A 26229-nucleotide genomic window follows, 5' to 3' on the forward strand; every position below is an offset into this window, starting at 1 on the left:
CCCGCCCGGGGGTAGGCGGGCGCAAAAGAGGCGCCGCCGGACTACAACTCCCGAGAGGCTTTGCGGCGGGCGTGGCGCGCGCGGCGGAGCAACCTTGTCCCGCCGCTGCACGCCGACGCCGCCGCTGTTGCTGCTGCTCCCGCCGCTCCCGCCGCTCCCGCCGCCGCCGCCATGCACAGGTGCGGGCGGGCGCCGCGTGCTCGCCGGGCGCGGGCTGCGCGCGCGGGGCTGTCGCGCGGGTGAAGGAGGCGGCGGGCGCCCAACGGCCGGGCTGAGGGGTGAGGGGTGAGGCGGGCTCCCGCGGCGGGCTGGCGGTACGACTCCGTTTCTTTTTATTGTTTTTTTTTTTTTTTTTTCTCTCTCTCTTTTTTTTTTTTTTTTTCGGTTTTCTCCCAGGAAACATCTTCAGGAGATCCCCAGCTCCGGCAGCAACGTTTCATCCGGCTTCGCCTGGGACTGGGAGTCGGGCAGGACCGCGGAGTTCCTGTCGGGCATGGGGGTGTCGGTGCTGAAGAAGGACAGGCTGGGCAGCGAGAACACCCCGCAGGAGCTGCTGGTGGCCGCCTGCTCCCCGCATAAGAGGCAGAAGGTGAAGGAGAAGGAGAAGGACTTTGTGATCGTGCGCAGGCCTCGGCTGCTCCGAGAGGCAGAGCCAGGTACCCACACGCCGCTCCTGGCTTCTGTTGTCCCACCAAATATAAGCGAGCCTCCGGTGCTGCCGCCCCCCGTGTAATTCTGAAGCCAGGGACTCGATATTTTCATATAAGCATCTTAGAAACGAGAGGCTGAGCCCTCGAGAGCAAAGGATGCATGTCTGTACGTCTGCACCCGTGAAGGGAGGGAGAGGGGCAGCAGCTGCGCTCGTCCTGTTGGAGCTGAGCTGTGAGCACTGCTCAGGACCCTGCCACAGGGCTGCAGGGACAGTGCTGCATGGGGTGTGAGGCTTCTGGGTGGTGTGTTCCTGCCCCTGGTATCAAAACGGGTTTTCAGCATGCCGCCACTACCTATTGCAAACTAGAGAACTCTCAGCAGACAGAAGGCTGCTGCATGAAAGATGGGAATGTCCTCAGATGGCCCCCCCTTTAAGTGAGGGTAAGTGCTGGGTCATAGGAAGCTGTTCTTGAGCTCCACCATCCAGAAAGCTTTCCTGGGTGAACAGCAGCGCCTTCTGGAGCTCTGCATCAACTCGTTACGAGTCAGAATTGCACCACGGCCTTTCATACAATTCATGGGGGGTGGCAGTCAGTGTGGGTGTTTTAAAGAGCACTTTGTGCTACCTACCCGCTTTGTCTGTGTACCGTGCAAATGTATACCCCACCTTGGGCCCCCTTCTGGGAGCCTGACGTGTGTGACGTGGGTGGGCGTTTCAGTAGGGGGGAAAAAAAGGAGACGAGAAGTTCAGCTCTTTATTCCTGAGGTGACCTTTTAGACTTGTCTTACCTCTCCTGCATTTGAGGAAGCGTACAAGCCATAGAATACAAAGGAAGTAGTCAAGATTCTCGTTTCCTAAAGTATCCTTCTTCAATGAAGAGGTGAAAGGGTTATGAGTAGTGATGTACATACAGCCCACAGGCAGACAGACGGACGGCAGTGGTGCTTCTGACAACCAAGCCAAAGAAGGCATCTGATTAGCAGGCAGAAATGAGCCAGCTTTAACTAGAATGTTAACTAGAATGTGTTCACTCTTTCCCTAAAGGTATTTCTTGGGATGCACTTCCAGATGAACTGCTATTGGCAATCTTTGCATATTTGCCCCTAAGTGACCTGCTGAAAGTTTCCATGATTTGCAAGAGATGGCATCGTCTCTCGTAAGTATTACTTCTCATCATGTAACGCTAAGAACTTTGCTTCCGCATATTGATAAATTATTTGGTTTTAATCTTGCCTATTCATATGTAATTCAATTTATTCTGTATGTGTGTTGTAAGTATATATAATCAAAACCAACTCAAATAGTTTAGTAGTATTAGATTTTATTAAATGACTTTCCCTCCTCTCAGTCTTTTGTGGTACTGAAGACTTTGTGTGGTTATGCTCACAGTTCTGACCCTTCCTTGCTAACTAATGAGTAAAACTTTGCTTCTTAGGTTCGATGAATCTCTTTGGCAGACCCTTGATCTGACTTCTAGAAATCTGCTGCCAGGAGTAATTGGACAGTTGCTACCTGCAGGTGTTACTGTATTCCGCTGCCCAAGATCGTGTATTGGGAATCCGCTGTTTAAAACCACGAAGTAAGACTTTTCTCTGTGTACTGGATCCTGAAACTGTGTCTCAAACTTCACAGTTTCTCTGTGTATATTTAGTTTTAACATCTCCACCAGTAGAAGCATTTATCATATATCTGAAGAGTGGAAGAGTTGATCAGTGGGTAGGAATAGAATAAGATAGTATCTAGAGTTGGAAGGGACCCATAAGGATCATCAAGTCCAACTCCTGGCACCACACAGATCAACCCAAAAGTTTAGACCATGTGACTAAGTGCACAGTCCAATCACTTCTTAAATTCAGACAGGCTTGGTGCAGTGACTGCTTCCCTGGGGAGCCTGTTCCAGTGTGCAACCATCCTCTCGGTGAAGAACCTCTTCCTGATGTCCAGCCTAAACTTCCCCTGCCTCAGCTTAACACCGTTCCCGTGGGTCCTGTCACTGGTGGGGTTGAAATAAGGTTTGCATTCATCAGTCAGTTATTTAAAACCAAGCTAGTGTGATTTTTGAAGGTATATTTCAAGTACAGGCATACACTTGCAAGCTATTTCTTGTTGAACTAAAAATTGTCAGTCTTTTTAATATTTTTGAATGTGAGCCCAAAAAAACTTTAAATCCAAGCAGGACAGATTTGCAGCAGTTGCAATGAATCCTATAAGTACCACAAAGGTAAAATTATAGAATATCCTACGTTGGAAGGGACCCACAAGTTGGAGCATCAAGTCCAACTCCTGATCCCCGAAGGACCACCCAAAAATCAAACCATATTTCTCAGAGCGTTGTCCAAAGGCTTCTTGAATTCTGGCAGCTGGGTGCTGTGACCACTGCCCTGGGGAGCCTGTCCCAGTGCCCGACCACCCTCTGGGTGCAGAACCTTTCCCCAACACCCAGCCTGACCCTCCCCTGTCCCAGCTCCATGCCGTTCCCTCGGGTCCTGTCGCTGTCCCCAGAGAGCAGAGCTCAGCGCCTGCCCCTCCGCTCCCCTCGTGAGGGAGCTGCAGGCCGCCATGAGGCCTCCCCTCAGCCTGCTCGGCTCTGAGATGAAAAAAAACAGGGACCTCAGCCACTCCTCACACATCTTGCAGTGTGATAAAATTTCAGTAGTTCTGGCTGGTAGCTTAGCAGTAGGGCCAGTAATCTTAGCGGTATATGAGCAGCCTGCAGCTAAAGTACAAAAGTATAGTTATTTTCTGCATGCTTTTAGAGTATTATGTACTTTTACGATATGTGGAATTTGTGGAGCTGGATTTTAGTGCAGCTTTAGTAATCTGCCTTTCTCCTCTTTTTAGACCTCTCCGAGTTCAACACATGGATTTGTCAAACTGCACAGTGTCTGTTGCAGATCTCCAGAGTATTCTTTGTCGGTGCGAAAGACTGGTGAATCTCAGCTTGGAGGGACTAGTGCTTTCTGATGACATCGTCAAGTGAGTAATACGTTTGGGAACATTTGGTAAATAACTTCTGTTTGTTGACACTGTTCTGTGCAGGCAAGGGGAAGAATGTAGTTAAGAGTTGCCCTGTGTGGGAGTCTTTTAAAATGGCCAATTTTAGGCACCAGAGTTAGCAGGTGGGTTAGATAAGCAGCCTCTTTCCTGTCTGTCCAAGAGATCAGGTCGGGAGGAAACACTGCTCCAAAAGAGTGAGTGAGTTTATGGTGTTTTGTTGTTGTTGTTGTTCCGCAGGGTAGGGGGAGCCTAGAGAAACTGCTCTTCTCTGTAGGACTTGTCTGTCCTTTTGCTGTTGCTGCAGCAAGGCTGCACAGCAGAGCTACTTTTATTTTCTAGTTTTTGTGCTCGCAAGACAGTTTTGTGTTTAGCATACATATTCTTTCATATTTTGAGGGGTCCCAGCAAGTCTCCTACCAGATGCTTTGTGTGCTTCTGCACCATTTCTCACTACTTTGTTGACCCTCAGAATGAGGATCTGAAAAATTGCAGACTCTGTCAGGCAGATGAGCTGTTTTTTAGTTAAACAGGAAAGACACTACGGGTGTGCAGTCAACCTCCTGTTCAGTCACTTCAGGTGATTGCAGAGGTGCCAGGAACCAGCTCAGATGGCCAAGGCTCTGCGTGTCCCACTTTCTGCTTTTGAGCTTTCTGATAACCTTCCTCACACTGGGAGAAACACCAGAGTGCAAATAAACCAGTATTGCTTGGTTTGTGATGCTAGATAAAAAGCATCTGAAAATCATGTACTAACTAGGCACTGATTACAGAATTTTATTGTCCTGTGTACAGGTACACAGGTGTAAGGTTTTTTCCAGGTATCACCAACTGCGCATCTGCCATAGTCTTGCAAACAAGTGCATTTGGGGGACACTGTTTGGAGAGGTAATTCCGAAATGAGATGATTGTTTTATCTTTTGTAGAGGTGCAATCATCTCAAATAAGCCATGGTGTTTGTTTAGTGAGATACCACAGGAAATGGTGGTAAAGAATTGTTTCCTTTTAAACTTTGTTTATAAACATATAGATGTGTCAGGACCACGATGTAAATACAGAAGTATCCTTTTCCAAGTTGTGCTGTGATGCAGCAGGTATGGAGTTGAGATCCCTAGTGATTCTTAAGTAGGTCAGTTTACAAAAAATGTGGTGTTGCGTGTTTAACAAATAATTCTGTGCCTGGAGTCTTAGCTCTTAAACGTTACCACATATCCTAGCAATGTTCCAACGTTTGAGTTTTATCAAGACTTTTCTTTTTTTTTTTTTCTTCTACAGAAGCATTGCTAAGAATACCAGTTTGATACGACTAAATCTCTGTGGGTGCTCAGGGTTTTCTGCAGAAGCCCTGGAGTTGATGTTGAGCAGCTGTTCTATGTAAGACAAACATAGCTTTTGGTATTCCTGCTTACTGTTAGTCCTGAGAAAAATTATCCTTTTTTATCTTCCCATCAACATTCCAACTGTACTCATCTCTTACTATCTTTCTTACAAGTCTGTTTGTATTCTCAAATGCCTAACAGTTGATTATTAGCTGAGTAGGTAGATAATTTCCTTCCATCCAGTTATTTTCTTCTTTAATAGCAAAGATGTACGTCAGTAGTTATGTGTGTTTCCTTAAACAGTCTTTTTGGTTGTTGAAAACCCACTTAACATCCATTTGATTATCATTTTAAATTTGATTATCTGCCGGAAAGCAATATGTCATCCTCACAAAGTGTGAAGGTGTGTGTTTTTAGAAGAGTGGAGTCTAAGCAATCAGAGTACAGCATAAATGTCAGAAAACATTGTGCCCTTTCATCCGTAGAATAATCCTTCAGTTTATGAAGTTCCAGAGAATAAACCATCTGCTGACAGGAAGTTGCTGAATTGTGCTCCAGTAGGTCTGGGTTTTATGCCCTGATCTTCGCTGACTTCCTGTGAGATTGGACAATCTCCTTCATTTTTGCTTCTACAAAACCATGGTTTTAATCAAATTGCAGCAAGATAGTGGACAGACAAAACCTTAATCATTCTCTGCCTCTCATGGGTAGATAATGCTTCTGTAGCTTGGTCTGATTACGTGGATCATGAGGTCCTTAGATAAAGGCAGTCTCTGCACAGTGCACAGCAGATGGCAAACCTGATCTGGGCTAGGAATGCTGGGACAACCTAGGATCATTTCTTTTATGACAGTACAGTGTTTGTTGGCTTCGCCACTGTGTTCTCCAGTGATATTTTGGGGGAGGGAAGGCTTTTAATTTCTTAACATTTTTTTATTACATAACAATTGACAGGCTCTGGCTGCACTGTTCACTGTGCATTTATCCTTGGGTTACATCCACAGCAGCTAAACACAAAACAAATACTTTGTCCCTGAGTGGTGATAGGCTATAGGTAATCAAGCGTGTAGTTGAGTTAAGATCACTACCTGGCCAATGCTAATATAAAATTATAAAGTATTTTATACTAATTAAAAGTAATTGGTCACCTGATCCATGCTAATAATGGATAGCGAAAGGCCTTTTTTCCTCTCAGTGTGAACATCTGTTCAGTGGGAATAGGTTCAGGTCACCAACCAAAAGCAAGATGAAAAGAGTGTCTCACTTCCTACAATATTAGTGAGTCATTCTGGCTAGAAGTGGGCTTGGGAGGTCACTTCAGCTCTTTGCCCAGAGCAGAGTCTAAATTCATCACTGGCCCTGCTGATGAGGAATTTCTCTAGTTGGGTCTTGAAAACCTCCAAACACAGATTTCACAGCCTCTTTGGGCAACCTGCTCCAGTGCTTAATTATTGCCATGGTGAAATTTGTATTCATTAATACAGTAGCTTTGGTTGTAGGTGTATTACAGTTTGAGTTCTGGTATTTATCTAATTCAGCTGATACTTCTAAGACAAAAACTTGTATTTCAGTTGTTCTTCCAAACAGCTCTTTATTCATTTTTGTATAGGTTGGAGGAACTAAACTTGTCCTGGTGTGACTTTACAGCCACCCATGTCAAAGCAGCAGTCAGTCACGTTACTTCAAAAGTAACCCAACTAAATTTAAGTGGATACAGACAGAATCTACAAATATCAGGTAAATAGCAGCATGATAAACCTTTATCCCACTAAGGGATAAAGCAGCAGGCTTTATATTTTCTTCTGATTGGCTTCTATCGTATGTACTGGAAATATCATTCACTAAAGACTGATTTTTGCTCTGTGTAGCTTGATGTTCTCATTGTCAGAGAATCTTACTCATGTCACTGGCTTAGCCATGAGGAGTGACATAATTTGTCTTCTGAATTTACAAATGGTTACATGGAAGCTCAGTTGAAAGGTGTAGCGTGAAATTCTGAAGTCCTACAAGCAGGACACAGTGGATCCAGTGTTCCCCTATGAATCAGCCTTTCAGATATTGTGGGAGGGAACTTAATTTTTGGAGTCTTCTTAAATTAAGGCTTCTGCTATTGTGGGTGCTGAAGGCATCATCCAGAAAAGTACAGACGTAATTACTTAAGTTTCACCATGACACAATGTCCTACAGATACCAATTGATTTGGAAGGCAAATAATCTCAATGATCAACATTACTTATTTGCTTGCTAATAGCTGCATAAATGGAAATGTATATGCTTTATAAAGCACGTGTGTCTTGTTGATGACAAGATGAGCTGACTGAGTGACCTCTTTTCAGATGTTAAAACCTTGGTGGAAAGATGTCCTTCTCTCGTCCATTTAGATCTAAGGTAAGAAGTCCCGTACAGCTAGTCCTTAAGTCCTTAGGGTTCAGGGGATTGCTAATGGTATTGCTCCGCAGTAACTATATAGCAAAAATGCGTAGTTGAGTAGGGCTGCGCATACAAAAATGCTTTCTAGGCTAAACCTACAAAAGATCTACTATCTGTTGTAACTTAATCTGGAGCAGGTAACTAACTTAAAGGTTTTGTGACTGGAGTGTGAATGTTACATATTTAAAGGATTTGTTAACAAGTGAAGCAGTCAATAGGTAGAACAGAAGGAAGCATTTAGACACACAGAGCTTATGAGTTTAGTACCCTAGTGAGGATTTCGTTCAGCTCTGACATGGCCTTAGAACCATTTAATAAAAGTTGTATTTTGACCTAGTCAGTCACAATCTGTGAAACGATGTGTAAAGTAACTGGCTTTTCATGATGTGACTTCTGCTGCAGCACGTGTACCTGCAGAGCAGCTGCTGCTTCACTTGCACTTCAGTGAAAGGCAGAATCCAACACACACATTAGAAATGGGCTACTTTGTGTTAAGCAAAAAATACCTCAGTGGTAGAAAAACAAGTTGATATTCATTAAACTTCTCAGCCTGAATTTTAGAGATCTCAAATTTACTGCTGCTTTATAATTAAAGGACAACTTCTAATTCATGTGCTCCCATGTACAGTGACAGCGTGATGTTGAAGCCTGAGTGCTTCCAGTATTTTCATCAACTCCTATTTCTACAACATCTGTGTCTTAGCCGATGCTACCAAATATCGCCTGCTGCCTTAGTGTAAGTAACACCTTAATGGCTTTGGTTTGCCCTTCAGAGAGGATAAATTAATTTATACTTGCTTCTTTTTTGGCCTAGGAATTGCAAGTATTGTTTGAAAAACTTGCTGGTAGGATCAATTAAATTAGGAATAAGGAACTGAAAAAAAAGAACCTGACTACTAGATCATGTACATTTGAGAATACAGACTGGAACCAAAGGTAGCTGAGATAATCTTTCCATGGTGTTAGTCTGTACTAACGGAACTTGCTGCTCAGCACATGCGTCCTGTCTCCCCTTATACTGCTGGATCTTACTGCTGTGAGGTGCCAGTCCTGCCAATGATCAGTGTTAGTGTCAATATTAGGCTTTATGCAGCGATGGATAACTTGCCTTCAGAAGAGTTAACAGAGTGCAAAGTACTTGCTGACCAGTGTCAGAATCTGCATATTCCTTTGCTTTTGTGTGCACCTACCAGTTATTGGTTGCCACTGAAACACAGCTTGGAGTTGTGTGCCTGTTTCTTTTTTCTTTTTTTTTTTTTTTCCTGCCTTTTGTTATTATATCTATCTGTCTCTATCCTGTTTTGGGTCTCAAAGAATACACCCTCAAGGACAAGGCTATCTCTTGACCTAAGAGTCTTGTAGGATGTAGTTTTCTCACTCGTAGACCGGGCAATAATCCACAGCCTCTCACTGCCCAGCTTTTCTTGGTTCACAAGCCTGTAGTTCTTTCCTTTGGGATTCTGTGACAAACAGGGCACTTTGGAACCAGGCTCAGTCCTTAATAATAATGGATGTGTAGGAACACAGCATTTTACTGCTTTAAAATGGTCTGCACTGCTTCTCCTCACTCCTTTCTCTCACTGTCCTGTGAAGAATACCCTGTGCTCAAGCAGAACAAAGAGGTTGTGAGAGGAACAAGACTCAGAATCTGAAGAACCTTTTCTGTCCTGGTGGTAGCTGTCATAGAATCATAGAATATCCGAGTTAGAAGGGACCCACAAGGATCACAGAGTACAACTCCAGAGTCCCCAAAAGACAACCCAAAAATCAGACCATATTTCTCAGAGCGTTGTCCAAAGGCTTCTTGAGCTCTGGCAGGTTGGTGTCGTGACCATGTCCCTGGGGAGCCTGTCCCAGTGCCTGACCACCCTCTGGGTGCAGAACCTTTCCCTAACTCCCAGCCTGACCCTCCCCTGTCCCAGCTCCATGCCGTTCCCTCGGGTCCTGTCGCTGTCCCCAGAGAGCAGAGCTCAGCGCCTGCCCCTCCGCTCCCCTCGTGAGGGAGCTGCAGACCGCTATGAGGCCTCCCCTCAGCCTGCTCTGCTCTGAGATGGACAAACCCAGGGACCTCAGCTTTTCCCATATGTCTTCTCCTCTGGACCCTTCACCATCTTTGTAGCCCTCCTTTGGACACTCTTTAACAGTTTTGTCATTCTTATACTGTGACACCCAAGGCCGCACACAGTACTGGAGGTGAGGCCGCACCAGCGCAGAGCAGGACAATCCCTTCCCTCGGCCAGCTAGCAGTGCCATGCCAGGGTGCAGTTGGCCCTCCTGGCTGCCAGATCACACTGCTGGCTCATGTTCAATTTGCTGTTGATCAGAACCCTCAGGTCCCTTTCTGCAGGGCTGATCTCCAGCATGTCGTCCCCCAGAATGTACCTATAACCAGGGTTTCCCCTTCCTAGGTACAGAATCTGGCACTTGCTTTTGTTAAACTTCATACTGTTGGTGATTGCCCAGCTCTCTGATTTCTCCAGATCACTCTGCAAGGCCTCCCCACCCTTGACAGAGTCAACAATTCCACCCAATTCAGTATCATCTGCGAACTTGCTCAAAAAACCTTCAAATCATTTATGAAAACATTGAAGAGGACTGGTCATAAAATGGAGCACTTGGGAACCTCACTTGTGACAGGTCACCAGCCTGATGTAACCCCATTTTCAAGAACCCTTTAGGCCCAACCCATCAGCCAATTGTTCACCAATCTTATGCTTTTATCTAACTGTTCTGGTCACTTTGTCCAGAAGGATACTGTGAGAGTATTGAAATCTTTACTGAAACCAGAAAGATTACATCAACTGGCTTGCTTTGGTCAGCTAGCTGGGTGATCTTGTCATAGAAGGACATTAAGTTTGTTAGACACGACCTTTGCCTTGTGAACCTGTGTTGGCTGTTACCAATGACTGTGTTGTCCTTCAGGTGTTTTTCAGTAACTCCCAGGATAAGCTTCTCTATAACTTTACCAGGCACTGAAGTTAGACTGACAAGCCCGTAATTGCCAGGATCTTCTTTCTTGCCCTTCTTGAAAATTGGGACCCCATTTGCCAGCTTTCAGCCAACTGGGACCTCTCCAGATTCCCAAAACAGTTGAAAAATAATTGAGAGAGGTCCTGTGATGACATCAGCCAGGTCTTTGAACACCCTGGGATGAATCCCATCAGGCCCCATAGTCTTGTATGCATCCAGATGGAGCAGCAAATGCCACACAAGTTTGGAGTTAACTGGGTGTTTATCACGAAGTTTAGCGTGAAGTAAAATAAACCAGGACTGGCTACTTCTCTAAACATCACAAGTCAGAGACTGCTAGTACCTAGAGCCTTGTGTCCTCCGAGCAACATCCTGAAACTTTATATGGGGCAATTCCTTCTACTTGTTCTAAATATTTAATTCCAGGAGAATGAAGGGAGGTGAACCAGTCTATTTTCATGAGATAGAGAACAGCAAGAAGCAATTTCATAGAATCACAGAATGGTTTGGGCTGGAAGGGAATTTAAAGATCACCCAGTTCCAACCCCCGTGTCGTGAGAAGGAGCACATTCCACTACACCAGTTTGCTCAGTGCTCCACCCGACCTGGCCTCGAGCACTTCCAGGGATGGAGTACCCACAGCTTCTCTGGGCAGCCTGTGCCAGTGCCTTACCACAATTTATCCAACTTGTTTCATGAGTTATTAGTACAGAAAATGTTTCAACTGAATACGTGATTTTTTTTTTTAAATAAGAAAGTACATTTATCTCAAGTAATGACCTTATTTCTAAAAAATTAATAGAAGTACATTCATGTAGTTTGGGTACAGACTGCAAAATATGCTTTTAGGTTAATAATCAATTTCTTACTGCTCTCTTTCTAGAGAACTTGGTGAAATTCCGTCACTAAAGACTCTTCAGGTATTTGGAATAGTGACTGATAGCTCCCTACAGCTCCTCAAAGAAACGCTTCCTGACATGAAGATCAATTGTTCACATTTTACAACTATTGCAAGGCCAACTGTTGGTGCTAAAAAGAACCATGAGATTTGGGGCATCAAATGCAGATTGACGCTGAGAACCCATAGTGGCTTATGATCATGTATGATGGATGCAATGGACACACCATGTGTAGTGAAGCTCCATGAGAAGCAGAGTGCTGGAGCACCTCTAATTATAGTACTGTTTTTATAAAATGTTTTAACTTGGTCTTATGCCTTAATGTAGTTTTATAAATATTTTTACACTTGTTTTTTTTTTCCTCTTAAAGCCTTTAGAAATCTAATGATCTGTAAGCAATTGTAGAAATTTAAAAGCCTTATTTTTTAAAAAATAATTGTGAAACAATCACTGTAATGAAACAGTTTCAGCCTCTGTGAACCCCTCTGTGAGCTGCAGATTCAACCTCTGAGCTGCAGATTTTGATGCAGCTTTTGTTACTCTAAGGTGTTCTAAAGGTGCTTTTGATTAATTCTTCCAGCTCTACAACTCCTGAAAAGACTTGCCAAAGGTACAGAATGCCTTAGTAAGGCATATTAAGGAGTTCTCTTGGTCTTGTTTGCAGAACTCAAAATTAATAATGATTTTATTAATTACCTATTCAAATTCTTAATTGAACAAGGTGTACAATAAGATAAGAAGCTAACCACTGTCTGTGAGGGGGACAGAAGAGTGAGTCTGGATTCACTGATCATGGAAACAGTAAGGGAGCATTGGAAGGGAAGTCTACGGGAAAGCACCGAAGAGACAAGTCAGTACTGTGCAAGTAAGAAGTGGTATAAAGGAGCTATTGTGAAGTTTTTAACACACCATAAAGGTAACTGCTGTATTTAGCATTCTAGGAAAATATGGAAAATAGGAAAACATGGGCTGAAAAGCCCTTCCAGAATAATCATCTGTGAAAGTGGCTAACAACAGTTGGTCCATGTTGTATTGCCAGATTTTCCTGATTGTGTTAGAGAACCTTTGTGTAGCTTTTCCTTGCCTCTATGAACTTGAATTAGGAATGTAATATCAAAACTTCTTAAAAGTTCTGTTCTTTCAAAGAATAATGTTATTTGGCTGCAATTAGTACATTGGCAGAAATCTTGCAGGAAGAAGGACTCAAATCATTCTAGAGCTCAGACCAGCAACAAAACCTGGGACTGCACTGTAGTAATTATGTAAGGAAGAACTCCATTGGGTGCTATTAAGAGACATCTGTTTCTCTTTTATATTAGCTTGTTTTTAGTATCATTTAACTTGCTGCATCTTCAACACTAACTGCCGGTCTTGTTTATTTTTTGTGAAAGGAAAAGCTGAATAACTGGTGGAAAAAAAAGTTAATAGGGACAAGCAATTACTTTAAATAAAACATTGATCTCTATCATCAGTGTCCTCCTGCATGAGCCTGGAATGTTCTAGGCATAAGGCTAAGCATTATTTGAAGTCCTAGAGCAAAACTTTGCACCCTATGAGCAAAAGTAGGGCATGAATATGCCATTGCTGTTCCCATGAACACAATAAGCAAGTGGTAAAGTTATTCATGGATGTCTGAAGTTAGTAAAAAGTTAGTGTTGAAGTAACGCTACTGTGGGGCTGTTGCATAGGTGTAGTATCTTCCTATCTGAATCCAAAGATTGGAAGTTCAGGAGTGACTATGCGGTAGTACAGAGCAGATTGTGTGGAAAATTCTACTTTTTTGGTTTGCAGTTTAAGATTTGTGTCTCAAACGACTTCAAGAGAAAAATTAAATCTATTGTAATTCTTCTCCCTGTATACAATGTAATCCCATATAACTTGTCTTGCATTTAATAAAGAGCTAAAGAATTGTGATACTGTACAAAATGACTAATGATTTGCCACCAAATCATGTGGTGTGGTTAAAAAAAGCAGAACATTGGATATTCATTGGACAAAGAAATGTAGTTTAAAGGACAGAGTATCACCACCTATACGCATAGTATTTAGTAGAGTACAGTGCTTTAAAAACCCTGAACAGAACAGGGACAGCAGTATGGCTTTAACTAGGAGGAATAGTCCAGAACTTGTTTTCTGAAGTACTAGGTTCAGTGGTGGAAGAGGACAAGTGTCTCTACTGCAGGTTTATTGGTTATGACGGCAGCTGCAGCAGACACAATTCATGTCCTCTGGGTAAGGCGCAGCACTGACCTTTACCTAACAGAAAAAGTTATTTGTTAACCCCAAGAAATCAATACCAAGAATTCCTATATAGATAATCCTCTCTATTTTATCTATTGAAATAGAGCATGAGGACATAGAAACCACTATAAAAAAGAAACAACCCTGCTTAGTAAATGAAAGAAAGCTGAGCACATTAAACATTTTAAAAAATTGGGACAGCTTCAAGCATCTATTAAATTTTTAATTTTATTACATAATGTATAAACAAAAAAAAGGCAAAGAATGACAGGTTTAGTTTAGCAGAACACAGAATTGTGGACTGGCACTAAATGAAATCACCGTGGATTTGATTCAGTGGGTAGACGAGGTGCAGAATTCAGTGCCAGTCCAGGCAGATTAAGTCAGTGTTACACCAATACTCAGTCCTGTCACAGAACACTGTCTACCAGGTAAGTTGTCTGTACTGCATTCCTTCGTAATAAAGGATTTTACAGTTCTTTAATTAAAAAAGGTAGCTGCTTACTGATTATCTATTATAGATCTCTGACCCTTCCCAGTTATTTAAATCAAGCATTCACCAGTAAATGCTTCAACAGATAACACAATTACGGACAAAACCAGTAGAGGCCACTCATGAGTTGAGTAGGTCAGGTTTCCATTTTGCTAAGTAACAATTAGGAACTTAACTGTGAAATTTAAGCTCTGAACCAGGTCGTACTTTGGGTCTGCAGGACTTGAAAACATTGCCTTTTTAGTATCAGCATTCAGAATAAGGAATGGCAGTTATTTTTATGAGCAACGTAACCAACTCAGGCTAATCAGTCTCCTTTAAAACATTACGGAACAAATGTCTGAATAAGTAGGGGCAGTATCTCTGCCATAAATTTGTCTGTGCAGGTATTCAGGGACACTCTGAATACCTAAATAGTTAACACCAAATAAATCTGTGACCTAACAGTTACTGGTAAAGTCCAAGGAAGTCATAAATTAATGTTACTGGCATTATTTTTTGTCTTAACAGCAAATTGACTAGCATACTAGACAAGACACACGTATGCCATCCTCAACTGGCTATAGAGGGATCAGGAATAACTACAACACCTTAGTCTCTGGTCAGCCAACATTATAAAGAGTATTTTGCATCTTCACATTTGGACAAATTTTGCAGACTATTTTAGACATTATGAGTTTTACTCTTGTAGTTCCTGAACTTGACAAGTTTTCAAAGAATATTTGGCTACTTTGCTTTTCCCCTTCTGGTCTGCAATCCTGATAACTCACGTAGATATTGTAAATAACTCAATCTACAGCACATTTGAAGGGTGAAATGTGCACAAAACAGTGATAGCTTATTTTTAAAAAGTTTCAGCAGAATCAGATTTCTCCTAGAACTGAATGGCATGGTCAAATCCATTTCTTCTAAATTCTGCTTCTGAGTTAATACAAAAACTGAAGTAGTGTAAGGGAAAAATCCTTTATCCACTTTCTACATTCATAGAGCTAAGTTTACTTGTTTTAAGTGGCAATAAATACACTGATTGGCCACGTTCCCATTGAACCTGAGAACATTTGTTCCAGAATTCTCTTCATTCAAAAGTAGTTTGAAGAAAACTCACTTTTGGAAATAGTTTTTTCCTAGTAGACAGGAAGGAAAACATTTGTTTCAAGTCATGTACCAGAAGAGTTCCCACTGTAGGAATCTTCATTTTGTCAAATTCTGCCCTCATCTACGCGTTAATCAGCACAGACTTCCAAAGGCAAAGTTCACAGTTTCTCTAAAACAGTATCTAAAAAAGTCCCTTCCTCTTCTACAATCAGTTGCTTATATCACATACATAATCAGAGGCATATAAAATTGCCAATTAAGTATCAGTAAAATTTAGCATAGGGTTGGAAAATTAAATTTTCTGGGGAAGTTAATAAGGAAATATGTAGGTATTAATTTGTGCTCCAGCTACTAGAACCCAGCACATCTCATTTTTCTGTATCTATAAAGGAACTCAGAACCTAAAATTCCAAACCATTTAACTTCAGGCCCACATCTTTCTTATTGATAGCTACCTACACAACACTGCTGTGACTGAACACCTGCAATCCAGCTCGTCCATTCAGGAAAGGAGTATGTCTTAACTTCAACACATTTTCTGTGGTTTCATATTAAAGGACTGAAGAAAAGCCTTCGGTTTCAAGTCCCTCTCTACCCAAAAGTAACAGCAAAGGTAAGAGCTACCTCACTGAATTTGTGAAAAGAGCTTCTAGAAATTAAACCAGACACTTACTTTTGACGTAAATCTACAAAGTAGAAAAAAATACTGGAAGAGCCAAAAAATTTGTCATGAATTGTATGAAACTACAAAGTTGTAAAATTTTTGAAAAGCATACAAAAGGTTTGCATTTCCATTTCTAATGCCAACATCTGGAATTACCAAAATCTATATATCCTTGCATCAAATCACTGGATTTTGACAGTCAGCTTTCCTACAAAAGTAGATGTGTGAAGGTGTTTAGTTTTTTAATCTCCCACACTTAATTAAAAAACTGTACATCTGAATATTTAATGCTACCAACAATATTTGAACCCATCCTACCTATGTTTTAAAAAGATGTTTTTCATGTTTGCCTTACAGGTTAAAAAATGTCAATTTTCACTGAAGTTAGAGGTAAGACCTCAGATACATTTCTTTTATACCAGATGCAAAAAGAGCTTAAATGTCAGGCTTCTAAGATTTCCCCAACCCAAGGAATGAAAAGCATCCCAAGCTTCCTCCAAATGCTCTTGCATCCAAAAAAAGCCAACTTCCAACTTAATGCAGCACTGTGATGTGCTGTCTATCTCCAGGAGTTCTCTCTGGATCCAGAGTTGCTTCAGCAGAAGACACTAGGGACCTTCATTCTTCTAGCAGAACAGTACACAGTGCGTCCTCCGTGTCGATCAATATGGAAGCTATCGCCCCATCATTGAACTCAAACGATGTTCCTCCGTCTACAACCATACACGCATCCCAACAACGGGAACGGACGCAGACTCTGCCAAAAATAATCATAAAATAGCCTGTAAGCGAGGTATGTCACACAATAACTTAGCTGAACAAAGAGACTAGTTCTTGAATGCTTCTTTGCAAGGATCAGTAAACGCTTAATCACGCAGGAGCATATGTAAGAATTTAGCATTTAGAATTTAGTACTAGGATCCCTGAACCTGTCAGTGCTTTGTATAGACAGAGCAGAGTCCAGAGAGGACCAAAGGACCTGTTCAAATGCAGACTGTTACTACAGGAGTCTGAGGACAGCTTATACGCATAATAATGAAAACTGGAATTTAGCTACATTTTTAAACAAAGCTCCTGATGATACTGCTTAATGATTTGCTTGAAAACAGTTTTACATTAATTTAGCATGATTCTAATGCATGGGTTTCATGTTAAGAGGAACATGCAGTTTCAACTAGTAAGTTGAAATTCAAGTAATTTGGATATTACTGTATACTATTTTGCTATATGGATCATGCACAGAGAAGGGAAAGTCATTTCAAACACAAAGCTGAAGGTCAGAATGCTTGCTGCACAACATCATAAGTAAGTATGGCAGCAATTTCCTGTCAATATTAGAGTGTAACTAGTATGTATTTAGCCTCATGGAAAAATCCTGCATATAAATTTTAAGGCAGCTATTCTACAGCTGGTCAAGACAGAATAAAGCTACTAGCCATCTTCCTCTTCACTCATCATTAAAAGTGAAATTAACTCAACTGTCAGAACTTATCCTTTCAAATATGTAGCAAGTGAGAACAATATTAAATACGAAGTTCTCCAAACAATTTTTTTTACATTGCTAGATGGGAACTCGTAGAGATTTCAGAAAAGCTGCAGACTGCGATCTCACATGAATGTGCTTGACTGTTCATGACTTAGGCCTTGGTCTAGACAATCTTCTGATCTGTAGTGACTTAAATTTTCATGAAGACATCTTTCACAAAGATGAAAAACTTGGAAGCATGGCCACAGCATCAGAGCTGAACAGGTCTGTGCATCAGTACAACACAGCCAAATCTGAACAATGCAGAAGAACCTGGAGGCACATTTCACTCCTCCATTTCACTTTGTGCAACTAAAGGGAGAAAAAACAGCAAAGACAAGATCTCTAGCACCAAGAGCTAAAGACCAGCTGTGACCGACAGCAAAAACTACTTCAAGAAGAAAAAATGGGCAAATACCCCCCTTAGGTACGCAGACATTTGTTGCTCCAATACAGTTTTTATAGTATATCCCATGCTGACGACTCTATTTTAAATGAAGACGGGACTTAAAACTGTAGCATCCCCAGATGATAATCCAGTTCTTTGTTCCTATTCTAACCTCTCCTCTTACAGTCTCTTAAGATTTACTCAACCTGGAGACCTCCCAGATCAAAATGACTAAGAAGCAGTAAACACTTAAAGACATGGCTTGCACAGAGTGGGCCTCAAATTTAGTAATAATTAGTCCCAGTAGACAGATTTCTTTTATTACTGGGTCATAAAGTGTTGCAACACTGATGTGGCTCAAAAGGAAGGGTCTTCAAGTCAAGGCTCCTTTAAACATTTATTTTGACATAAAAGGTTGAATTAGCATTTTGTTAATACTGAGACACTGTATTGTTCTCAGCATAGTTACTCTGAACATACAATTAACAGTTGCATGTGTTTGTATTTACTTAATTGTGGTGAGCTCCACAAAAAGAGTCCTAAATTAAAATGACTGAATTAGAGAATAGTTTAGTTTGGAAGAGCATCTATCTAGTCCTTCAACTCAAAGCAGGCCTTACTTCAAAGACAGATTAGATTGTGTAGGGCCTTGCCCAGTCAGGTTTTGACTATCTCCAACGACAGCGACCTATTCTACTGTCTGACCTCTGATTCTCACTGAAAAGTATTCCCTGATATTTTATCAGACTGTTACATCCTACTGATCATGGCTGTTGCCATCTCCTCTTTTGCTCTGAAGAGAGTCTGTCTCTTCCATAATCTGAAGACAGCAGCTAGATCCCCCCTGCTAAACAAAAATTGTTTAGGCTAAACAAGAATACCTTTTGACTCTTTCCCTCATATAGCATGTGTTTCAGCCCCCAAGAAGTCTCAGGGGCCTCTTCCTGAATTCACTCCAGTTTGTCAGTGCCTGTCACATAGAGGGGGTAATGGCATACACCCAAAGCAGGGCACAGTGGGATTCTTTTACTCTCTAAGTTTGTGCATGGATCAAATGTTGCAAAAGCACAACCAGCTTGGAAACATTTTCTTCCTGTTCTTACAAGAATACTCAATCCCCTCAAACACAAACTGGTAGTTGAAACACTTCAAGTGAAACTCCTGGTTTACTTCAACAAATTATACAATGAAAAAACTCTTCAGTGACTGCTACAGCCAACGCTTACTTTGAAGAGAAGCCACGCTGCCGACTGCTTGAGAAAACTCGGTTTACAATAGGTTCTCGAATACTGAAAAACATCTTTGGTTCTTCTGGACTATACAGCAGGGAGTCATTGTAATCATTTGTTACTGTAAACAGAAATCAGACATTATTTTTTTTTAGAGAAAGTTCGTTATTTTCAGAAACACACATTCCTCCAGGAAAGAGCAGCTTTCCCACCTAAAGATAGTATTGAGTCTTGCCAAATGTTTAATAGCCTTCACCTTTGAGATGATATAATTTTACCGACGATTCCTTTCAGTTCTATTTTATGACTAACATTCACCAACGCCCTTCAGGTGACTAAACGTTAACTGTTTCAAATCTTAGGAGAATTGAAATTCTTTTGAAGATCTACACATGAAAGTCTAAATTAGTGCTTTAATATCAAAGGTGTAAAGCGTTTCACCAAATATTCCTAAATAATGTTTGTAAGAAAGACTAATATTGCAAGAGCACTAAAATAGCGGAAGCAGTATTGAGTAGTAGAGTACAATCAAAAATGAACTAGTCAGAGTTACGATACCTTAAAGTCTAGCGTTTTTCACTAACCTTTCTGTATTAGTTCTGTGTTCAATGGCATATTCAAGCTTCCGTGCTTTTTAGCTGTTGAGCCAAGAGAAAGAAAGAACCCTCATTAGATAGGAGTATCTTTCTGTAAACTTAGCCAGTAATGACACGTGTTCACTCACCGATATTAAGGATCTCTTCAACAGCTTGATTTGCTACCTTGTTAATATTATAGGACCTAGACAGAAAAGTAGAAGTCTTGTTTGCTAAGCAATACAATTGAGGGGTGGAACAAAAAAAAACACCTACCTTGCATACAGATAAAGAACTAGGTTCCAGGCAAAGAAAAAAAAAAGAATGCTGTTAAGTGTGAGTAGACAGCAGTCTCCCTCCTGGGCCCAGGTTCAGAAGGGATTTAGGTACTAATTGCAGCCCTTGTGCAGTAGTACTGTGAATATCTCAGTTGCACAGTTCTCAGTGGAGCTTACAATCCTCAGTCTGCACTTCTGTCATGGCAGTAGAACACCTCAGACTGCAACAGACATCCACTATATGCATAACAGACTATAGAAGTGCCAAGGATGTTTGTCCAGGGCTATTCCCCTTACACTTACTGCCTACCTGCAAACCTCCTGCTGGCATAGGAGAAACCAAGATGCAGTCTGAAGTTATTCTCTCCCCTAGCTAGCTAACAACCTTTTGTGCAAGTTTTGGCAGCTGAAGAAGTATTTGGACATTTAAATGCCTCTCAGGGTGAGGAGGACTGAAACCCCAGGAGGGCCCCTAAACCACAGACTAAAGATCACCCAACAGGCTCGGCATTTGGAGAAGTCCAGGAGCAGACACCAATTGCAGCAATAAAAATAGGCAATCCTGGGATTTGGTCCCTGGTTCTGAGATTGCTCAGTACAGGACACATAATAAGCAAATGAAATGCCAAAGAACAGCTCTGAACCAAGGCTGTACATTTCCAAGGTACTGAACACTAGGAAAGTTCTCCTAGCAATCTGCGAGTTTCATCCTTGGCAGCCTCCAAGACCAAGTTATGCCGACTGAATACAAGATTCCGAATTACAATGAAAAGTAAAGTCCAGTAACCATGGCTACAGCATGAATATTCACTTCTGAATTTCATTAAAAGCTTCAGTTTTAGTCCATCTTAGCCTGCCACATAAATCCAGGGCCTGTTGTACAACTTTAAATGATAAGAATAGCCAGATTTCCAATGAAAGAGGCTCTTACTTCCCACACATCTGAGAAAACTAAATTGATTAGACTTGTCTGTAGTATTGAAGCTTGTTTAAACTGCAGTTAAGAAAATCTACCCCTTCGATTACACTAGTACAGCTCTGCTTAGATATACCCTTCTGCATTTAAGGGCAATATTTTGGCAAAGAGACTCCCTTTTCATTTAAGTTTGAAAGAGAAGCTTGGAAGAAGAATGGAAAATAGATGTGCCAGAGAACACTTAATACTATTTCCAAGTATGTTTTCCAATTTTTATTAAAGCTTGGATTTTTATAATGGCTTCCTGAGCTGCTTCATCTAAACATTTTAACCAACAAGACTAGTTCAGAGAACCCCTGGACATGCCCTGCCAACCAGCCAGAGCAGATCTTTCCATCACCACTCCCAAACACTCATCTCTACATGGGGTGTGCAAGCTCTTTCACCAAAGTTACAGTTAAGGTAAAAGAGAGACTCAATTTGGACAAAACGCTTCAGCAAAATAGGTGCATCTAGCTTATCTAAAACAATACTTTGTATCAAAGCAGCAGCATGTACTTACCATGCTTTTGATCCTGTTCCAGTGCACACATTGAGCCCTGAACTCTTCTGTTTTTCCCAAGGACCATCATCAACTGATATTTCATAATAGGAGGCCCTATGAAGCGAGAATTTAAAACTGGGTTTGCAGGACTTAAAGTTCTCCCTGAATAAGACAGAACACACAGCCTTATCAGGCACATGAAAATTTAGAGGGGGGTAGTTTCAAATCTGGATGACAGTTTCACAGGCGTTGTACAGTGTTTCTGATTTGGCAGCCACTTTTGATACACTGTTTTACGGTGGTTTTTATAATGGACAAAAGTGATTTGCAGCATGAAGTTTTAGGCAGTTTTTTTTTTTTTCAGCTACTTTTCATATTAAATTCTGTGTGAAGAACTCTGTGGTTCATCTGGGAATAACTTTGCATACAAGCAGGGTTTGCTGGACTTACAAACGAAACTACAAAATACATTACCTTCCTTGCTTAATTGTTGAACTACTGCATAAACTGCTTATGCTGTGACTGGGTCTCAAAATTACATCAGGGAACACTAAGACGTAAGAAATTCCAGCATCAGTAAGTAATAGCATGGCTTCAAGCTGAATTCTTGATCACTTCAATAATTAAAAATCCACTGTGATTCTTCAGGAACAGTTTTAGTTTTACAACAGTCAGCAGGCTTAAGTTTCTTTCCAAGGTAAATTCTTCCTAAAACTCAAATGTCGTAAGTCTTGGGGCACAACCATCATTGTGCATGGTATTATTCATATATCAGGGGATTCCTAATCTTAGGCTTGTTGCAACCAGACAGTCTCTCTCCCATAAGCTTCAGAACATCCAGACATATACTTATGAACTACAATTGTTGATGTTTATAGTGCCTAATACAAACAGCATGATATAGTGTTCAGATAAATGGATACCCTCTTAGAAACACACCGCGTCCACCGTGTTCAGCATGACTGACTTTCACCCTTCTTAATAAAAGGAGCTTAGTGAATTCTTTTTTGGTGATGAACGTTTTGGTCTGGACAGACTAAGAATACAATGGTGTTAATGGGGTAATATTTGGTGTTAAACAGTGATTTAACACTCTTGGTGATTTAGAGCATTGTGTGCACTCTTGAGAAGATGGGAAGATGAGAAAACTGAAAGCAAATTAAGGACACAGATGCACACCTTGATTCAGTTTAAGACTTTCTTTTTAAACAACTAGGTAGTGTTTTTTGTTCCCTTCAATTTCCCTGTTTTCTTAACTGGCATGAAGAATAAGCCCTTGGAAGATGCACCTAGAGTAATTTTGTTTCTTTATACAGTAGACTTGTGTATTTGAGCCTTAAAAATATGATCCGTGTGACATCATTATTGAAGTCTTCAAGTTCTATTAACCCAAAATGTATTACTAGAGATTTGTTCCTACTGTCACTGTGTTCCACATAGCTTCTAAAATATACTGGAACCAAAGAGTGCAATGTATTGTGGCATTCAGAAGCAGAGGGCTACTGTAAAGTGTTGGAAAGGAGCATTGTGTTCCTCTATCACTGTACATTAAATAAATCTTTTAGAATCTTGATAAAACTATGTTTGAGTTAGAAGAGAGCAAAATTTGTATCTGTTTGAGACTAATTCCTTCTGCCAGTCTGAGGCTGCAGTCCAGATGGAAGATAAAGCACTCATGGAACATTTATACTGTTTCCAGCAGCAATCACAGTGTCCCAGGCACTGTACAAACACAAGAAGATGTTACACACTAAAGTTTTTAAAAAAAAAAAAAAAAGACAGACAGTGTAAAGGGAAAAGGAATATAAAATACAAGTAAAAGTTTGGCCAAGTCCTGATCGAGGATCATGTTTTAATTTCTTTCCCACAGCCCCAGTCATATTTCCCACATTCTTCTTGTTATCATTTGGCTAGCAGAAATGCATTCATCTTCAGGACAGAAAGGACAGTCGTAAAGGTATCTTGCATAACGCAGTACCAGTATATGATATAAACTGCTTTCTTAAAGTAAGGAAGTGTCGGACATTTCCCTGCAATAACACAGCTTCAGCCAAAAGTAGGCTTATACCTTTGCCTCTAATGACAGAGAGGCAGGGAAAGGAGAAGTTATTAGTATTTCAGTTTGGTCATGCTAGACTTATAGGAAGATATTTAAGAAGAGATGCAGGAGAGAAGACAATTTATGGACAGATTTTGAAAACTTCAGTCCATGGTAAAGATAGTAATTGAAGGTATTTGATTAGATAAGAACTAGCCAGGTAAGGAGTTAAAAAAACAAAGAGAAAATAACAGCCAGGAATAATGAAGGATGGAATGGCCAGACCAGAAAATAGAATAACAGAAATTAACATCACTGCACTTCATCTCTGAACACAGATTGTTGTAACCAGCAACAATCCCATCAGTCTTATATTTTCATGGACTAGAACAGAAATTTGACAGCAAAGACATCTCAACAGTGATTGCCCACTGCAGTGCCATAAAAAGAAATGAAGTTAATTGTGTCCTGCTGCAATAAAAAATAATTACACATACCTGGATGAAAGAGATTCCCCAATGAAGACTTCATTGAGTGCTCTCACAGGTAAAAGATGTGGACCAGAAATGTCAGATCCTGCAGATATTGAATAGAGGGGTGTTACATCAAAGCTCCAAAACGCAAATTTTCAAAACCAAGTCATCGCTCATTGGGGGACACACTTTGCTGCCTGGTTTTGCGTTCTAGATGTTGGTTCTCAGTGTTCAGTTTTCTTCAAGGACCCACTTTTTCAACTGAAAAGTCTGTATCCAGTCATAGTCCTTTACTGGAGACTACAAATATTTGAACCAAAGTCAATAAGGCAATGGCACTCATTTTCAGATATTGCTTGCCCTGAAAACTCATGGACAACCAAATGGATTGTCTCTTCTTCTAGAACTCACTGACAGTGACTTAACAGATGTTCTGAATCAAGTTCAAAGAGTTAGACTTTATACTGCAGGTAATTAAAGGGGACTAACAAATTGTTCATGTTGATCAGGACCTCTCAGTGAGGAAATGCAGGGCCAGACAAGTTAAGCACAGACTCTTGCATCTTCAGTCCACCATAAAGAAAACAACTGAAGGTGTTTAATGACCTAGGAATCACTCACAAAGAGATTCTTATTTCTCTTTTCTCATTTGCTTGCAGGCAAAGTGACAGTTTATTTTTTCAGTTGTGAGCTAATCTACCTCAAATTCACCAGATGTTAAGAGTGTGCATACGCAACCTCCCTCCCACGCATACATTTAGTGTGGACCAGCTGGATACATGGTAAATTGTTCCTGTGGTAACCCCAAGTGTCTATGGTAACCCCAAAAGACCATTTGATAACAAGCTCAGGTATTTTGCCAACAGGTAATATTATTTCAAGATAGCTCTATAAATTGTTAATACTGAAAAATAGTTCCAAATGTATAGTCCAGAATAAATGTATATAAACTGACAATATTCCCTTCTGAAAAAAAACTCAGTCTGGGTCTTGAGCTAACAAGAACTGTCTCCCCCTGCTTCTCAAACATAGCAACAAGACTTCAAATACTTTAACTCTCACAAATCTCTACCTCCTTCCTATTCAAAGTTATCATAGCACAGTGATTATATTCTTGTCGCAGACTTTAACCTACTTTGATCCTGGAATCTTTCATTTATGTGAGCTCTGCTGTGTTGCTCTTGGCTTAGCTGCTGTTCATGTAAATCTACAGGCACAGGGTTAATACCAGTTCCTTCAAGATACAGTCGGATTCTTTGTCGCCACTGCCACCTAAGAGAAGAGAAAAGTTTGTATCAATATTCGAAATATTTATTATAGAATTAGCTAGGATCAGATTGTCTTGAAGACACAAGAGTTTCACTGGTTCTTTTTCAAAGCAGAGCATGTTAAGATTAAAGGTTAAATATATTCAAGGACATATTTCAAGTTTTATAGCTTCCACTATTACTTCTATAATTATAAAGTTAATCATCCCAAAAAATAAATACGCTTTTTTGATAGCTGATGTTTTTTGTGTGTCAAGTAAGATGACACTGACCAAAAGATGTCTGCAAATGTTACATTATGCATAAGAACATTTTTTTTCTTTTTTAAATTGTGATTCTATCTTATGAATTCATGACTGATGCAACGCATTTGAAAGCAACAAGCTCCCAGGAATTTATGTTCATATGAATACCTTATAATGAATGTATTTATACTAATACTTGCTCTATTTTTTCCACCGCTCTGCTTATATTCATAGATGTCCAGAAAAGCAGCTCTTCCATCCCTTTATTCATAAAGCCCATAATCATCCTCTAATTTTAATGATCTCTCCTGGCCTGGGAAGTTTAGGGTGCTTAAGAGCAGTTCAGATGAAGAAAGAGAAGGATATAAAAGGCACTCTTCCTCACACTGTTACATCATTCAGATTTTTCTATTTTTTTTTTCTAGAAATCAATTCATTTTTCCTCTTATAATTTAGAGATTACATAAAACAAGATAGAAATAGTAGTTGCGATTCAGAAAGCAAATCAGAAGGAAGCAAATCACATCTTTTCCCTGTTCACACTGTTGGTATTTGGATGACAGTAGCCAGCTTACATGTTTACAGAAAATTATAGCAAGGAAGACTCAGACTTTATAAAAATGTATTATTAGTTTTTTCTCGTTGTCTCCTGAATTACGACAACATCTCAACTTTGCAGCAACTTTAGCCTTCAAACCTATACAATAAGTTCACTCACTCTTTTCTGAATTAACACTACCCTCTTTCATGCACCTACAGGCGCAAAATTTTCTAGAAATTCTGGGGTCATTTTCCCATCAGCTTTAAGTTGTTCTTCCCCTTCTGAAATAACAATATTCAAATCTGCATATAGTGCACCATCTGAAGCATCATCACTGTTGGATAAAGAGGAAGAACTATTCTGTATGTCTTTGTTATGACTTGTGTCTATACAACCTTGCATAACATTTGCTTTTTCTGCAACATTGACATTGATTTGCATTCAGTTCACAA

At 40.6% G+C, this 26229-nt stretch overlaps 2 protein-coding genes across 4 annotated transcripts in view; one reads left to right on the top strand and one right to left on the bottom strand.

Moving 5' to 3' along the window:
• Positions 1-36: 36 nt before the first annotated feature.
• Positions 37-13176, top strand: SKP2 (S-phase kinase associated protein 2). Of its 2 annotated transcripts, XM_080574266.1 has the most exons (11): positions 37-179; positions 397-656; positions 1697-1808; positions 2088-2231; positions 2509-2664; positions 3494-3628; positions 4922-5020; positions 6575-6702; positions 7302-7353; positions 8024-8131; positions 11249-13176. In XM_080574266.1, the coding sequence occupies exons 1-11, from the start codon at positions 172-174 to the stop codon at positions 11460-11462; spliced, it is 1416 nt and encodes a 471-aa protein (XP_080430392.1). In that variant the 5' UTR covers positions 37-171; the 3' UTR covers positions 11463-13176. The 2 variants fall into 2 exon arrangements, with proteins under 2 accessions (XP_080430392.1, XP_080430393.1); XM_080574267.1 differs by lacking the exon at positions 2509-2664.
• A 539-nt stretch (positions 13177-13715) lies between these two features.
• NADK2 (NAD kinase 2, mitochondrial) overlaps positions 13716-26229 on the bottom strand; it is a 33396-nt gene continuing 20882 nt past the window's right edge. The window contains exons 6-12 of one of the 2 annotated variants that reach the window (XM_080574265.1): positions 24859-24995; positions 23748-23826; positions 21231-21326; positions 19624-19679; positions 19484-19537; positions 18897-19020; positions 13716-16514 (exon numbers count right to left, since the gene is read on the bottom strand). In XM_080574265.1, the coding sequence (XP_080430391.1) occupies positions 16376-16514; positions 18897-19020; positions 19484-19537; positions 19624-19679; positions 21231-21326; positions 23748-23826; positions 24859-24995 (685 nt within the window). In that variant the 3' untranslated portion in view covers positions 13716-16375. Of the gene's footprint in view, positions 16515-18896; positions 19021-19483; positions 19538-19623; positions 19680-21230; positions 21375-23747; positions 23827-24858; positions 24996-26229 lie in introns of both variants that reach the window. The other variant, XM_080574264.1, reaches the window with a different exon arrangement.

The sequence above is a fragment of the Anser brachyrhynchus genome (genome assembly GCF_964034855.1).
Source record: "Anser brachyrhynchus genome assembly, chromosome: Z".
NCBI classification, from domain to species: Eukaryota; Metazoa; Chordata; class Aves; order Anseriformes; family Anatidae; genus Anser; species Anser brachyrhynchus.